This window comes from Lemur catta, chromosome 5, assembly GCF_020740605.2.
Source record: "Lemur catta isolate mLemCat1 chromosome 5, mLemCat1.pri, whole genome shotgun sequence".
NCBI lineage: Eukaryota > Metazoa > Chordata > Mammalia > Primates > Lemuridae > Lemur > Lemur catta.
Window position 1 is genome coordinate 63,829,636 of NC_059132.1, and position 15,573 is coordinate 63,845,208.

Genomic DNA, 15,573 nt, shown 5'->3' on the forward strand with positions numbered 1-15,573 from the left:
TCTGGCTACAGGAGAAATTTTGACCATTCTTAGTCACTATTCAACACATATACAACATACAAAATTGAACAGCATTCCAATACAGTGCTGAATTACTAGATGCCACTTTATAATTGATTATTGTCTTCCAAAAATTGAGAGGTTTCTACTTATGAGGGATGTGATAAACTACTGAGTTCCACGGTCGTCTATGCTTTGCCTTACTTTTCTGTATAGGAATGGATCCAAAAAAAGATGTTGAGACATGAGGTATAAAGTATTCAGTAAGTTGAACACAGATTTGCAAAGACAATACTAATAAAAAAGTTCTGCAAGAATCCATTTTTTTTAAATAAAATTCAAAAATTCTACTCTACTTTTCACGTGTAGAATGCAAATAATGCCTTTTTGGCTTTATGTAATGTGGACTCTAAACAGGGTTGCATATTCAACATTTGTGACAATATCAGGAAAAGTGATACTCCCAAATTAAAGCATAAAATAAGTCATTTGAATCAATGGATAGTTTGTAAGTATATTATTTCTAATTGGCTGTTTTCCATATATCATCAAAAATTGAAAATAAAGTTAAGAAAAATTTATATTATAAAACTAACTTTAACATACAAACACAATGCTTTAATTGAAGAATAGATATCTACATGATATCAGGATATAGGACCACTAACCTTTGTGGCTGTATCTCTATCTGCCCAGGGGAATGGGTACCTTGATTTCAATAACCATTGTAGATTAGTTTACAAAGAAATATGTGCACAGTAGAAAAAGTACATATAATCATTTGATATGGCTTGGAAAAAAAGTCCTTTGAAAACAGCTATTTCTATTTCATATAAGGCTATGCTCCAGTCATCATTCTTGTTTGTGATCTCTGGGGAAGCCCTGCCAATTAGTTACAAGCATTTTTAAGCAACAAGTATCTATTTTGTGAGAAGATGCATACATATATATCACAGTGTACATTTTTTAAAATAGCAACTATGATAGTTTACTTTTCAACCAATTTTTCTGTAACTGATTAGCAATGGGTTAATTTGTAGCATTTAGTTTTTTAAGCAAAGAATTAAACTCTCATCCTTATTCCTAACGGAACTTTACCAAGATGCAAATAACCCAAAAGATGACTTCAATTTATTTCTCCCTTAAGCAATCTAGTTTTGAGTTATAGAATTAGTTGGGTCCTTTCCAACTTAATTCTGTATAGTTTTAAAAAATTTAATCTTCGCAAATTTTCACCTGTGGCTAGACAATACTGCCCATGAGTCATCTTCTGTCCCAATCCCTCTCCTTTTCCTACAAATTCTCTTTATTCTGATTCCTATATAAGACAGAGAACCAACAATGAAAAAATATTTAGCTTAGAAATTATCATCTTATTATTTGGATTAACAGAGAGGATCAGAGGCTCATGTGACATAACAAGTAATGACATAAAAGTCACTTGTTTATTCACAGGACTCAGTTATAATTAGTGTGGGATGATGATGGCAAAGGAAAAGAATTTGCTTTCTTTTTTCCTTTCCCTCTTTTCATGTCCTGAGTGTACATTCTTCCCCCACCACCCCGATATGCTAAGAGGAATGAGTGTACGTTCTCTGCATAGAAATGCATACAAAAAACCAGGTAAAGAGCAATTCAACTATATATATACATATGCAATTCAACTATGATATATACAAGAAACTTTATGGAGTTTCCAAAGGATGGACAAGTGTTAGAGAAAAAGCTCAAACAAGGGAAGAAATTTCAGAGAGCAGGTAAATGTAAATGAACTTTGAAAAATGGGTAGGACTTCAGTCAAGCACGGAGAAAAGCATATTTGACAGTGGACTTAACAACATACTACTTATTTTAGACATTATTGTGTTAAATTTAGATCCATTCTAGATAAATTAAAGTTTATGTAGAATTACTACCTTTCCAACAAAAACCAATCATAGTGGAAGCTTCCAAATACTTTATAAACCTTGCATTTTTATCTCAAAGAGACACATAATTTTGCATAGTCATAACCTGAAGAAACTTTGTCATTTGTTGGGTGACTGGTTCTCATTTATGGCACCTGAATGACCCGGACTTGTATTTCCTCACTGGTTCCAGGCAAAGTCAAAAACAGAACTTAAAGTAACAGCGAAAGGAACTTTAAAACTGAAACTGATTTTGATAAATGCCCTCAAGTTCTCTGCCTTCATTGCATCCTTAAATAGTCCGACTTAAGTCTTGTAAACTTTCGATTATACGGATTTACGCTAAAGGAAAAACAGCACCCCAATTTTAAAAAAGCATTGATCTCCCCGAATGAAAATTACATTCTCTGAGTACTTTACTAGCCAACAAAAATTTAAACTGTCGGTTTGTGTAGGGGGCTTACACAGTAGCTAGGCCTGGATTCCAACTGCGTACAGAAACCGTCCTTGCTTTTTGGATACCGCCAACCAACGAGGATGCTGACAGCAATGGCGCGCAGTGCCCGAGCTAATTCAAACTGCCCGCGCAAGCTCTGCAACCGGGCACTAGTCCAATTCATTACCCAACAGGTGACCAGAGTACTTTAACTTGCTTAGATTTTCTTTTCCAACTCGTTATTTACACTAATCAGAACTCGTGGCCGACGACTTTTAAGTACAGTTGTGAAAAATAACGAGAAATTCAGGGATAAAGCTATTCTGAGTCCCAGAGAATGACTTAAGTATTGGTTAGCAGGTCTTCAGTTTACTCTGACAGGGAAGACGTAATAGAGATCAACGGTTGTCCTACTTCAGAATAATAAACCTCATGCAAGTTGTGGCAAACAGATAAACACGAGCACAAGCTCTCTCTTTGAGAATATGAGTGGCTCTTAAAAGAGCCGTTAGTGTTGAGGTTATAACCAACTCACTGTTTACTTGGCGCTGGTATACTTGGTGACAGCCTTGGTGCCCTCAGACACGGCGTGCTTGGCCAGCTCTCCAGGAAGTAGCAGACGCACGGCCGTCTGGATCTCTCTGGATGTGATCGTGGAACGCTTGTTGTAATGCGCCAAGCGAGAGGCCTCGCCCGCGATGCGCTCGAAGATGTCGTTGACAAACGAGTTCATGATGCCCATGGCCTTGGAGGAGATGCCAGTGTCCGGATGAACCTGCTTTAGCACCTTGTAGACATAGATGGAATAGCTCTCCTTACGGCTGCGCTTGCGCTTTTTACCGTCTTTCTTCTGGGCTTTGGTCACAGCTTTCTTGGAGCCCTTCTTAGGCGCAGGAGCGGATTTCGCTGGTTCAGGCATAATATAAACTAGCCAAAAGCACTCTGAGAAAAACACAGAGCAATTGTGAGTTAAGCGCAATGTGTCCTCTTTATATAGAACGGCATATGCAAATAAGGAGGAATTAAAGTCTTATGTCTGATTGGTGGCTATTCAGCAACGTCGAAGACTAGTTTTGCCCAATCAGAATCCGCAAATCCTGAAGTCGCATCTCCATTGGTTGAAATGAAGCTTCGCTCTTAACCTATGACACGTCTTCTTTTTCGCCCCCAATATGGTTATAAAAAGTGCCGCCCTTACATTTTTGTTTTATTTGCTATTGATAGGGAAGTTGCTTGGATCAGTATGTTGGGACGCGGCAAACAGGGCGGCAAAGCTCGCCCAAGGCCAAGACTCGCTCTTCGCGGGCGGGTCTTCAGTTTCCTGTGGGTCGCGTACACCGTCTGCTCCGCAAAGGCAACTATGCCGAGCGGGTCGGAGCCGGTGCCCCGGTGTACCTGGCGGCCGTGCTGGAGTATTTGACAGCTGAGATTCTGGAGCTGGCGGGCAACGCGGCTCGCGACAATAAGAAGACTCGCATTATTCCTCGCCACTTACAGCTGGCCATCCGCAATGATGAGGAGCTCAATAAGCTGCTGGGCAAAGTTACTATCGCGCAAGGTGGCGTCCTGCCCAATATCCAGGCCGTTCTGCTGCCCAAGAAGACTGAGAGTCATCACAAAGCCAAGGGCAAGTAACAACTCGGATTAGTTTGCAGCAACTCGAGTAAAGTCGAGTCCAAACCAAAGGCTCTTTTCAGGGCTACCCATATTTTCTTCAAAAAGAACTTAACATTTATTTATTCCCCAGTGACGAAGAACTATAAAGCACAGGAAAAACGTAGTCACAGTTACCTATCCTGACGACTCTTGTTGAAAGCAAAACAGTAGCGAACACCCCGTATTTACAAAGATGAACCTTAAGAATAGTTGGCTAGTTCTTATCACGTTTTAAGAGTTACTGTGAGCAGACTTAGGCAGCTATATACATATGTGTCCAGGCAGCCATTATCTCCATCAGTTCGTGTAACAGTTTGGTACAAAATTAACTGCCCTGGCTTTAGCAGACGGGTCCTTGCAGGCCAAGGGCGGCGTGGGAAAGCCCCGCAACTACTGACCCGGGACATGGTGGCTCTGTGCGAGATCTGCCGCTACCGTAAGTCCACAGAGCTGATTCTCAAGGTGCTGTTGTTCCAGAGCTCGAGAGCTTGGCTGTGGCGCCGGTGCAGGAGATGTGCGAGACTTACGGAGCCCGATAGTCTCAAACTGCCAGAGCCACACACATTTTTCCTGACAAATAAACGCTATGAAGCATAGCGTTTGTTACAAAATATGCCCGTAAATTGAAGTGAGTAAAATACTAGGATGACATCTGGAGATGTAAAATCATCCTAGAGCCAAGAAAAGTTTCTCATATTCGGAAAAGGCCTAAAATCTCAAGTGCAGTGGCCTCAGAAGAACTTGATAGGATGGTTATTTCTAAAACCTTAAAACCAATCAAAAAGTTTGAGGAAATATTTTCCATAACTATTGCTAATCACACAAGTTTGTGTGGGGAAAAAAGTAATAGGATTATGACGTGATTTGACAAAGGGTTGTCTGAGTATTGGAAAAAGTCAAAGGTTGGAAGCTCCTGACAGAAACTGAGGCCTCTTAGCAAGGTTGACAGTTATCGGTGAAGGAGGGTTATTTAATGTGACATTGCAAATAACTTCTGGTGGTGGTGTAAGCAAATAAGGACTACCCATGCCCATTGTTTTCCTTGCCTAGGTTGCAGAATCTCTCCTCCTACCTCTGCTAACTGAATTCTGAGGTAATCTCAAAAAAACAAAACAACAAAAACGGCCTTCTTAGCTTTCTGTCTTGTATGTTGTGAACACGTTTGGCTTTCTGGTGACATTTAAGGAAAATCTCAGAACAATGTATAAAATGCAAAAAAAAAAATTAAAAAATAAGTGTCATTCGATCACTCTATTAGTTAACATATTACATAATTTGGTGAGCCTAATAACTTCCATTAATAATTAATAAATGTAAATGCTGCAAGATAACCAGCATTTGTAATGAGAAATGAGACAACTGAAATTTCTTTTGAGTAACAAGTACTAGGTTTGTAGCCTAAGTTCATAATAAAGTGAAATGCTAAAGTTTAATCAAAGGTTAATTAAAATATATATATTTTACTACACAAACTCACAGACTTCCCCCTCATCCCACCACCGCCTAACTGCTGAATTTATCCTTAGGGGCATTGTGACATTATGTATGAACCTCTAGTTAAAAACTCTTGCTCTAAAAATTTGGTAGACCTACTCCATTCCTTTTTAGCTTAATTATAAGTTTTCCCTGAAACCTCTTATTCCTATCTGGAAGTTTTTTAGTTCTTAGTTTATTGACATCACATATAAACATTCACACTCTTATTGTTTCTATTTCTTGTGCTTATAACTACTTCCAATCCTTATATAAATATGATTTTTTTGGAATAAAAATGTGCTGCCAATAATGTCTAGCAAAGATAGGCACTCAAATGCCCCCCCGAAATAGTAAAATATGACTTTTGATAGGATTTTTAGAATACGTGTAACTCAAATTATGATTTTATTCATTATTCAATTGTTCTGTCTTTAAATGTCTTCCAATTTAAAGTAATTTATTAATTTAATAAATTTTATAATGAAATAGTCTTTTGGTATAGAATATATTTTGCAAGTGTGACTAACAAAATTTGCTGCTAGATTTGTTGTGTAATGTGAAAGAATGTGAGAATGCAAGGAAATATATACCTTGATTTGAACTAAATTTATCTTGATAGTTACCATATTAGAAAACAGCCTGTTTGGCATCACATTTTTTAAATGATATACAATGTGTATGTTTACAGAAAATTAAACACCTCTGGCTACCAATTTCAGAAACTAAAGAATTTGATAAACTTTTCAGATAACCACTGTAGGGAAGGCAACATTTGACTTCTGCACTCTCTGGGTTTTTCTGGCTAGGCCTGAGAATTAAACTGACATAAAACAGATTAACAGGAAAAAAGCATAAAAATTTATTTATATACATTTTATGTAACATGAGAGCTCTCATAAGGAAATAAAGACCAAAAGAAGTGACAAAACTTAAATGCTTTTATACTACGTTGAACACAGTAAATTGGGAGAAAGTAACAAACTATGTGGGGAGGTTAAAGGAAGATAATTATTTTAACAAGGTCCATTTGCACAGAATTCTACTGGTTTTCACTTTTTTTTTTCTTTGTTTTGAGACAGAGTCTCACTCTGTTGCCCAGAGCTAGAGTGCCATGGTGTCAGCCTCGCTCACTCAAACTCCTGGGCTCAAGCAATCCTACTGCCTCAGGCTCCCAAGTAGCTGGGACTACAGGCATGTGCCACCATGCTCCGCTAATTTTTTCTATATATTTTTAGTTGTCCAGCTAATTTCTTTCTATTTTTTTTAGTAGACACGGGGTCTCGTTCTTGCTCAGGCTGGTTTCCAACTCCTGAGCTCAAAGATCCGCCCGCCTCGGCCTCCCACAGTGCTAGGATTACAGGCGTGAGCCACAGCGCCCAGCCTGGTTTTCACTTCTTTAACTTGATAAGAAGAATGTTCTTTTGGTATAAGGAGGACATCTCGATGGGGTTTTATCTCCTGCTTTCAGGAAGGGAAAGGCCAGAGTCCCTTTCTTGTACCTTTTTTTTTTTACTTGATTATAGCTCAAAATAATCCTTATACCAAAGTAGCCTATTTGGGGTTGGCATATTTTGCCACCCTGTACCATCCATTGCTATCCTTATTATGGCTAACTGCTATGCAAAACCTCATGAAATCAGATATGGAGGGAGGATTCTGATTCGTGGGACTTTTACTGATCTTTAAAGTAGAGAAAGATCTTTAAAATATATTTCATATAACTAATGCTGGGGAAATATAATTAAAAACAAAATCTCCCAAAGAAGAGAAAGAAGTTACTGAATAAGTATTAAACTAGAGTGTATTTTGATCAAAGTCCTAAAATAATTCCTTTCTCATAACTTAATGAAATGATTTGTAGCCAGGTGTGGTGTCTCATGCCTGTAATTCCAGCACTTTGGAAGGCGGAGGCTGGAGGATTACTTGAGGCCAGGAGTTCGAGACCAGCCTGGGCAACATAGCAAGACATTGTTTCTACAAAAGTGAGCTATGATTATGCCACTGCATTCTAACCAGGAAATAGAAAAATACTCTGCCTCTTAAAAAAAATTAAAAAAAAAAGATGATTTGTAATTTCAAGAAGAATGGTGACAATAGAAAATTTTTGAAAAATTAATTATGAGATAGTAATTACACTATCAAATAATAAAATAGTCTTCAAAGTGCAAAGTACGGAACAAGGCCCCTGGCTCTCTAAAGGTTCATTGAAAAATCACTGACATGAGACAGATTGATTAATTAGGAGGAAAGACATATAAATTTATTTAGCATGTATACATGGGAGCCTTAAGAATGAAGGCCCAAATATATAGGGGAAATTGTCCCTTTTCATCCTTGGGATCAACAAAGTATGGACAGCTGCATAGAAATATGATTGGACAAAAAGGTATGATTTAATGCTAAGAGATTGAGTGGGGAAAGCCAGCAAGGCCCATCTGTCTAGATTCCTCTTGGCTTCTTTGAGCATGCATTTGAAACCACCCTTACAAATTAATAAAAAGGGGTGCAAGGTGAGAACTGTGGTAAGGGCCTCACTAAAAATAATGATAATAATTAGTCACTACTCCCCTGTTTGCTTCTCTTTAATTGCCACTCCAGAGCTACACAGCTGGTGGTCATAAGGATTCGTATAAAGATTCTTAATGTCTCCCAATAGCTGGTGTCCATAAAGATTCTTAACTTTCTCTGTAGATAACATCACCTTTTTGAAACCTAAAGGTAAGTTTTAAGATATCTTCTTCCAGGCCCCACATTCCAGTGGATTGGCTGACCTACCCAGACCAGGGGCCCATACCAAGAAACCTACTCAACTAAAATTGTAACCCCAGGGACTGGAGCAACACAAGATGATTTCTACACTCCTATAATTTTGCCCCAATTAACAAACCTAATTGGCCTAATCCCTTGCCTGCCAAACTATTCTTAAAAACCGTCTCCCAAATTCTCCAGGAGGTGGATTTGAGAAATGTCTCCCATCTCCCTGCTTAGTGCTATGCCGAATTTTAAACTCTCCATTACAACAACTTCAACTGTCTCAGTACATTGGCTCTTCTCTGTGCACTATGCAAATGAACCTGGTTGGGCAGAAACACATTTCTTCCTTCTGTGTATGGGGCAGGGCCCTCTCTGAAGTGGGGGCCTTAATATCTACAGACAAATAAGGTTGGTCAGATAATTTCTTTATGGCCAGCTTTTACACAGAATAATTTTAGGTTATATGGCTGGCCTTCGAGGAAAAGGGGTTCTGGCTTTTGTGACCTGCCTTGGGGAAGAGTTCTAGTTTCTATGGCTCGTCTCAGGGAAGAACAGGACTGAGAGGCATGGAGGACAGAGAAAAAGGTTTGCCTCTGAGGCCTTCATTTTGGGGTACTGTTTTCTGAGCCCCATCACACATAATTATAATACTTTGGCAATATGTGTAGACTGGTGGAATAGAAACTCAAAAAATAATGTTTAATATATAATAAATTAAGTTCATCAAATCAGTGGGGGAAATATTTAATACAGTATATTGTATTGATTAACCAGCTAGTTAACTTTTTAAAAAATTAATTCTCTATACGAGAAATCAAATCTATATTACTACAGAGTAAAATTATGCAGAATGGTTCTACCAAGTATTAGGCTGTAGGCATAACAGGAACTGCTAGTGGTGTAGAGGTCAAAGGAAAACTTCGTTTTAGCCCTCAGAAGTTTCACTCACCAATCAACTGACAAAAGCAGATAAGGCACACAAATTTATTAAGGTATGGGGACAGGCATCACTGATTACCCAACCCCACAATGAGGTACAGAAGCTCATACACCCTTTTTCATAGGGAAAGGAAGAGACAGTTAATGGAGATAATTCTTTTGAGAGGCAGTAAATGATTATTAGGGACAATGAATGGGCCAGGGAGACACAAACTAATTTACAAATGATTCTTTGGAATTTGAATAAGCCCAAGAGGCAGGCAGGCAGGCATTATCTAGTGCAAAAGTCCATCCAGGTGGGGTTGCATTCTTCTTTCTTCTTTTCCACCATAGACCTTGATGTCAACCAGGAGGAGACAGAAGGCAGTGTGGTTTTTTTGGTAAGACGCTTTCTTGGTCAGATCAGGAAATTCCAGAGGAAGTCCCTTCCTGTGCTTGGGGAAGAGAAACAAGACAAGGTTAGAGAGACCTTTAACCTGAAGCCTATTTCTGAGGCCCTTCAATTTTGAAAAGCATTCAGCATGCCCAGGAGCCATATTTTGGGGAATCATTCTGCACTCCAACATTGAAAATGAAAATATTAATAGATATGACCTTTAGTGGAAAAGGATTTAACAGTACACCTGAAAGATCTTAAAATTCTGTATTAGTCCATCCTTCTGTTTCTAGAAATTTAGCATATTGAGCATATTTCCACTATATATTAAGGAGAAAAATGTCACAAAATAGCATAATCTTACGCAGGTAGTGTTAGACGAAGAAAATACATACACGTAGATATTCAAACTATATTCTTTTGCTTTTTCTGTATCTTCTATAATTAAAAATTAAAACTTTGCTGTTTAATGAGGATAGGTAGGAATCACATTAAATGAAAAAAGGAGAAAAAATAGCCTAGGTCTTGAGGATTAAAACGAACTGAAAGAGAACAAAAGCGAGCATAGCACCGAAAGCTTGTTTCCCTTTTAGGTCTCCTCCCCCAACCCAGAGGACCTTCCCGCCACAGCTCTTTAGGTTTTCAGTCAGGTCCGCAGACGTTACATATAAAAGGAAACTGCCAAAATTTGTGTTAGCTTTTGTTTTCTGGCTGCTTGAGGATGTCGGGACGCGGTAAGGGAGGTAAGGGGTTGGGGAAAGGAGGTGCCAAGCGCCACCGGAAGGTTCTGCGTGACAATAGCCAGGGCATCATCAAGCCAGCCATCCGGCGCCTGGCCCGCCGCGGCGGAGTCAAGCGCATCTCCGGCCTCATTTATGAGGAAACCCGTGGGGCTCAAGGTGTTCCTGGAAAATGTGATTCGGGACGCTGTCACCTACATGGAGCACGCAAAACGCAAGACAGTTACGGCCATGGACGTGGTCTACGCGCTTAAACGACAAGGCCGTACCCTGTATGATGTTGGTGGTTAAACAGCATTTGGAAGCCATGTTTCCTAAAAAGGCCCTTTTTAGGGCCCCCAATCTTTCAGTAAAAGAGTTGGAATGACTGTAAGTCGGGTCTTAACAAAACTATTATCGCTGGACTTCTCAATACTGCTTACTAACAGTTAACTGGGAGTGTTACACTAGCAGGCGACCGTGGGTCGAGATTTCCCGAGGCTGGGACGAAGTCTCTGCTAGCCAGTCGCTTACGGCGGCAGACTGAAATTACAGCAGGATTGATCCGCGAGGAAAGTCCCAAAGACCAGGGATCTAAATAGGGCTTTGCTGGACACTAACCTTACCGGATCCTTTGGCTTAACATAATGTCTCAGTGAGAGGTCCGTTACGTTCCACAAAGGGGAGGAGCCTCGAGGGTAGCTGTAGTCGTTAGTTTTAAGCAGAAATTGTCCCTGAAATACCTACTGGGGGTCTTGGAGAAAATGCATCTTTTCCCCACCTTCACTTCACTACATTGGAACACAGTTGGGGGTTACCTGCGGCCTTGGGGCCATACTGTGGCCTTCTGGATCCTTGAGTGTGGCCTTTTGACTGAATCCGGTTTTTACAGAACAAGTCTTTTCATTAAAATGGATGCAGAAGAGAAAGATGAAGCTTTTCTTGTCTCCTTTGCTTAAAAAAGGGCAATCTTGAAATCAGATGGCTGCAGGTTCCCCACCCCTGGTTGGTAATACATTTACCTCCTTTCTTATGTTTGACTTCTGATACTAAATGTTGAAAATATACCAGGTACTTCCACAAAAGACTGGGTGAATACCACACTCATTATTCAACCAATACAGTAAAATCTCTTCGTATGTCTATTCTCAGGAGCATAAGCTCCCTTTTTCCCTACTGAGAATTAACTAGTATTTTGAATTTGGTGTTTATTGCTCCCATGCTTTTTACTTTTTAACTTTAGATGCACATACACCTAATCAATATATGTATCACTTTATACGTTTTAAACACTTTCTACATTTGCTTTGGAAATGTAGCCGTTTTGGAATGTGCAGTTCTAATTTCTGTCATTAATCAAGTTTTCAAATGTGTCAGTACAAAATTTATACATTCATTTCTCTATTGGTGGATATTTAAATTGTTTTGCTCTACACAGCTGTACACTCTGTAGTTACATTATTAGGAGTGGAATTGCTTGATAACCAAATGCTTGATAATATGTGCATATTCAACATGAATAGAGTGAACAATTTTGCTTTCTAGGGTAGTATTTTTTAGTTTACACTGCCACACTCCACTAGTGCTTGAGAGTTCTTGTTATTCCATATCTTCATCAGCATCTGCTAATGTCAGCAAAAATTTTTGACAGTATAAAGATTTGTTAAATGGTATCTCATTAAGTTGCATTTCTCTAATTATAATAAAATGCATATTTTAATGGGATTTTTGGCTATTTGAAGATTTCCCCCTTTTCTGGGAATGTTCTGTCGAGATTCTTTGGCCATTTTTCTTATTTTCTATGATTTTTACGTTTTGTATTTTTTATATATTTTTACTTTTATAACCCTTTGTCAGCATGTGGCAAATTTATTGTCACCTTGTGGATTTGTTTTTAAATGTGATATCTTTGGATGTATAAGAAATAATTTTAATAATGTTAGACTTGCATTTTTATAGTTTGTGAATGCTGCCTTTTCATATCGGAGTTATCCTTCCCTTCCCCACCCCCAACACCCCCCAGAGAGCTATGGGAATCAATCTGCAAAACAATTTAGGCTGCTTATCTAATGATTTGGTTTAAACTGGACAGTAAAGCTTTTCTGAAATAGCTGTAAGGCAAAACTCCTCCTTTGCCGTCAGAAGGATCGCTGAAAAATCAACTCACAATAAAGAAGATTAGTGAGAGAAAAGCTTGTTTATTCTAAGTGTACTCACTGGAAGCCTCAGAAAACGAGGATTCATCCCCCCAATGGGGTGCAGAAACTTTAGGCACTTTCTGGTAAAATGGGTTACAGGATGGGGGGAAAGAGGAATTCTGCTGAGAGACAATAAAGGACCACTAGGAAGTATAAATGGATGGGGAGCAGAGATTAACCGGTAAACAGTTCTCTTTGAAATCTGAATGAATCTGAGAGATAGACATTATCTTGCAAAAGAGCCTGTTCAGGTGTGGTTACATTCTTATTCTTTTCTGCCGTCTTAATGAAATTACAGGGAGGGGAAGAAAAAATAATTGTTCTCCTAGGTGAGTCTGGATCTCAGACAGATGAAACTTCAACGATTTGGGGAGAGTAGGTGGTGGTGGGGAGGGGTGGGAGGAAGGTCTGAGAGATCTTGAGGTTTCAGTCAGTCCAAAATGTCAAAATGCCGTATTTTGGGGTAAAAATATTTCTAATTTCCTTCAGTAGCATGCAATGAATAACTCCAGGGTAAAAATCCAAAAGAGTAGTCAGGTATACCTGAAGGGTAGTATTCATCATCCTCGTGGTGTATTCTAGACAAACTACCAAAATTCCTGTGTAAGCTGGAGCCTAGAATACTTATTGGAGAAAACATGCTAGTAATAAAGTATATTATTTTTCTTAAGCTTCTTCTTTTTTTCCAAAGAAATCTAAATAGGCAGAGGCACTATACTGGTACAATTTACTCCTGTCAGCTACATGAGATCAGCCTGGGGATTATGCTTATTTTTGCTCTGAATATTTTGCTATGAAAATGAAGTAAGGAGCAGATAGGGAAGTGAAGGAGATCCTGCTTGAGAAACCACTATGAAAAGCTCAAACTACACTATCCCTTCCCTTTACATCATACTTATTCCCTCTCCCTTGTTCTCATCTCTTCGAAAATTAAATATTAAAATACTTCTTTGTACTTTACTTTTCACATTTGAAAATGTGTATAATACCTACCTCAGATATCTGTGAAGACTAACAATGATAAAACACTAACAATCCGTTGTTGATATATTTCTTAGAATACTAACGTAATCCATAAACCATTAGTAGGATAAGATTTAGAACACTAAACATGTGCTTTGCATATGTGAATTGTTCCAGTTTGACCCTTGCGATCTTCAGATACACTTCCAAGACGGGCAGGCGAGTCATTACATATGTTCACCTACTGTATCCCTAAAGACTAACAGTCCGTGACCAAAAAAAATACATATATACATATATGTATACATATGCATTTATATACATACAAACGTTTATGTTGAGTTAATCAGAAGAAATAATTTTCTTGTAGACCAATTGGCCTACATTTCTAAATCACAAATTTAGCCAGTCCACAACCTAAATTTTGTCGACCCTTCCTTTCAGCCACCATTCTTTTTTTTTTTTTTTTAGACTAGTCAAGTGCAGTAGTGAGGAGGGGGGAAAGTAGTAGAACAAGGAGTTCAATCTGTAACTGACTGTGAACAATCAAGTAAGATAACTCACTACATTCGGACCAGCCATCAGCCTCCATTATTCTTAGGAAAAAAAAAAAAGTCTCATGCTACTTATTGCTAGGATAAATAGCCATTCTAGCTTCCAGTCACACAACAAAACTCCCCAGCCTGACTGGGCTCAGACTCTGGGCCCGGCCGGGGGCAGTTTCCTCCTCCCTTCCCGCACTTCCGGGTGGTCTAGCCATGTTTTCAGTCTGTTGTCTGCACTGAACTCCAGTGAAACTTTTTCCTCTCAAGGTCCTGTAAGTTTTCTTGCATTTGCCAAGTGAAGAAATTACTGATTGAATCAGCAGATTGAAAATGCTGTCTTAAAAACTAATATGCAGGTCATAAAATCTTTTCCGTGACCCCTCATTTGTATTTCTTTATTCATGAGAAAAGCTATGCTTCTCATCTCCCTCTTAGAGACTTTACCCTGCCTAGTGGGGTCCGACATCTTCACCCCAAGTGAGCTGGAGAAGTAGGAATAGAAGAGAAAAAACGCAAACCGGATTACTTTTCCCCCAATTTTAGAATTTTCACGACGCACAGCCTTGGAGAGCCTAAGGTAAGTGCTGAGCTAAAGGGGATGCACTTCACATCACCGAAGCCCACATTTAGTTATCTGTCCAGTGGTGTAGAAAAGAACCCGCGACACAATAGGCGGTTAGGATTTAAACAGGAAGCCACGGCACTTAACTCAGTGTAACGATCTACTTTGGCGCCAAGAACCAGGAAGCGTTTTGTCTAAGGGACGTACACAGAAGACACCGAACTACGATCTGGCTTCCTCTTAGCCAGACTGTAATAAGCATTATAGTCATTAGAAGCTACCATAATCACGATAGGCTACTACCCAAACTTAATTTCAGACTTCAAATAAAGTATTTGCAGCTCTAATTGCTGACAACGTAAGTGGCTCTTAAAAGAGCCTTTGGGATCGAACTTGAAAACGCTTACTTGGGAAGTTTACTTGGCGCTGGTGTACTTGGTAACGGCCTTAGTACCCTCGGAAACAGCGTGCTTGGCCAGCTCTCCGGGCAGCAGCAGGCGCACGGCCGTCTGGATCTCCCTGGAGGTGATGGTCGAGCGCTTGTTATAATGCGCCAGGCGAGAAGCCTCGCCCGCAATGCGCTCGAAGATGTCGTTGACGAACGAGTTCATGATGCCCATGGCCTTGGAGGAGATGCCAGTGTCTGGGTGGACCTGCTTCAGGACCTTGTACACGTACACGGAGTAACTCTCCTTGCGGCTGCGCTTGCGCTTTTTGCCATCCTTCTTTTGGGCCTTAGTTACAGCCTTCTTGGAACCCTTTTTAGGAGCTGGAGCTGATTTCGCTGGCTCAGGCATAGTGGAAACAAAAAAACAAAACCACCAAAGAAAACAAAAAAATAACAACCAAAGCGCGACGTGTCGTTTTTATATAGAACGTCTTATGCAAATAAGGCGTAGAGTTAAATTCCTGTGTGTGATTGGTGGTTATGTATGGTAACGTCAGAGGTTAGTTTTGCCCAATCAGGAGCTGCAAATCTCGAAGTCACATCTCCATTGGTTAAAATGAAGCTGCGCTCTTAACCCATGACACGTCTTCTTTT

At 39.5% G+C, this 15,573-nt stretch overlaps 3 protein-coding genes and 1 pseudogene across 4 annotated transcripts; 2 read left to right on the forward strand and 2 right to left on the reverse strand.

The window, feature by feature from the left end:
• Positions 1 to 2,878: 2,878 nt before the first annotated feature.
• Positions 2,879 to 3,317, reverse strand: LOC123638396 (histone H2B type 1-J). Its single transcript, XM_045552012.1, has one exon. The coding sequence runs from the start codon at positions 3,260 to 3,262 to the stop codon at positions 2,882 to 2,884; it is 381 nt and encodes a 126-aa protein (XP_045407968.1). The 5' UTR covers positions 3,263 to 3,317; the 3' UTR covers positions 2,879 to 2,881.
• Positions 3,318 to 3,580: 263 nt separating this feature from the next.
• LOC123638388 lies at positions 3,581 to 3,978 on the forward strand (annotated as a pseudogene).
• Positions 3,979 to 9,548: 5,570 nt separating this feature from the next.
• On the reverse strand, positions 9,549 to 15,393 carry LOC123638394 (histone H2B type 1-K). 2 transcript variants are annotated; one of them, XM_045552011.1, is made up of 2 exons: positions 14,939 to 15,393; positions 9,549 to 9,597 (listed from the first exon to the last, which is right to left on the reverse strand). In XM_045552011.1, exon 1 carries the CDS (start codon positions 15,326 to 15,328, stop codon positions 14,948 to 14,950), a length of 381 nt encoding a protein of 126 aa, XP_045407967.1. In that variant the 5' UTR covers positions 15,329 to 15,393; the 3' UTR covers positions 9,549 to 9,597; positions 14,939 to 14,947. The 2 variants fall into 2 exon arrangements, with proteins under 2 accessions (XP_045407967.1, XP_045407966.1); XM_045552010.1 differs by having other exon boundaries at positions 9,549 to 9,602; positions 14,939 to 15,392.
• Positions 10,236 to 11,255, forward strand: LOC123638409 (histone H4). Its single transcript, XM_045552025.1, is given in 2 exon segments — positions 10,236 to 10,435; positions 10,437 to 11,255. Coding segments are annotated over 2 exon segments (309 nt in total). The 5' UTR covers positions 10,236 to 10,265; the 3' UTR covers positions 10,576 to 11,255.
• Positions 15,394 to 15,573: the final 180 nt, after the last annotated feature.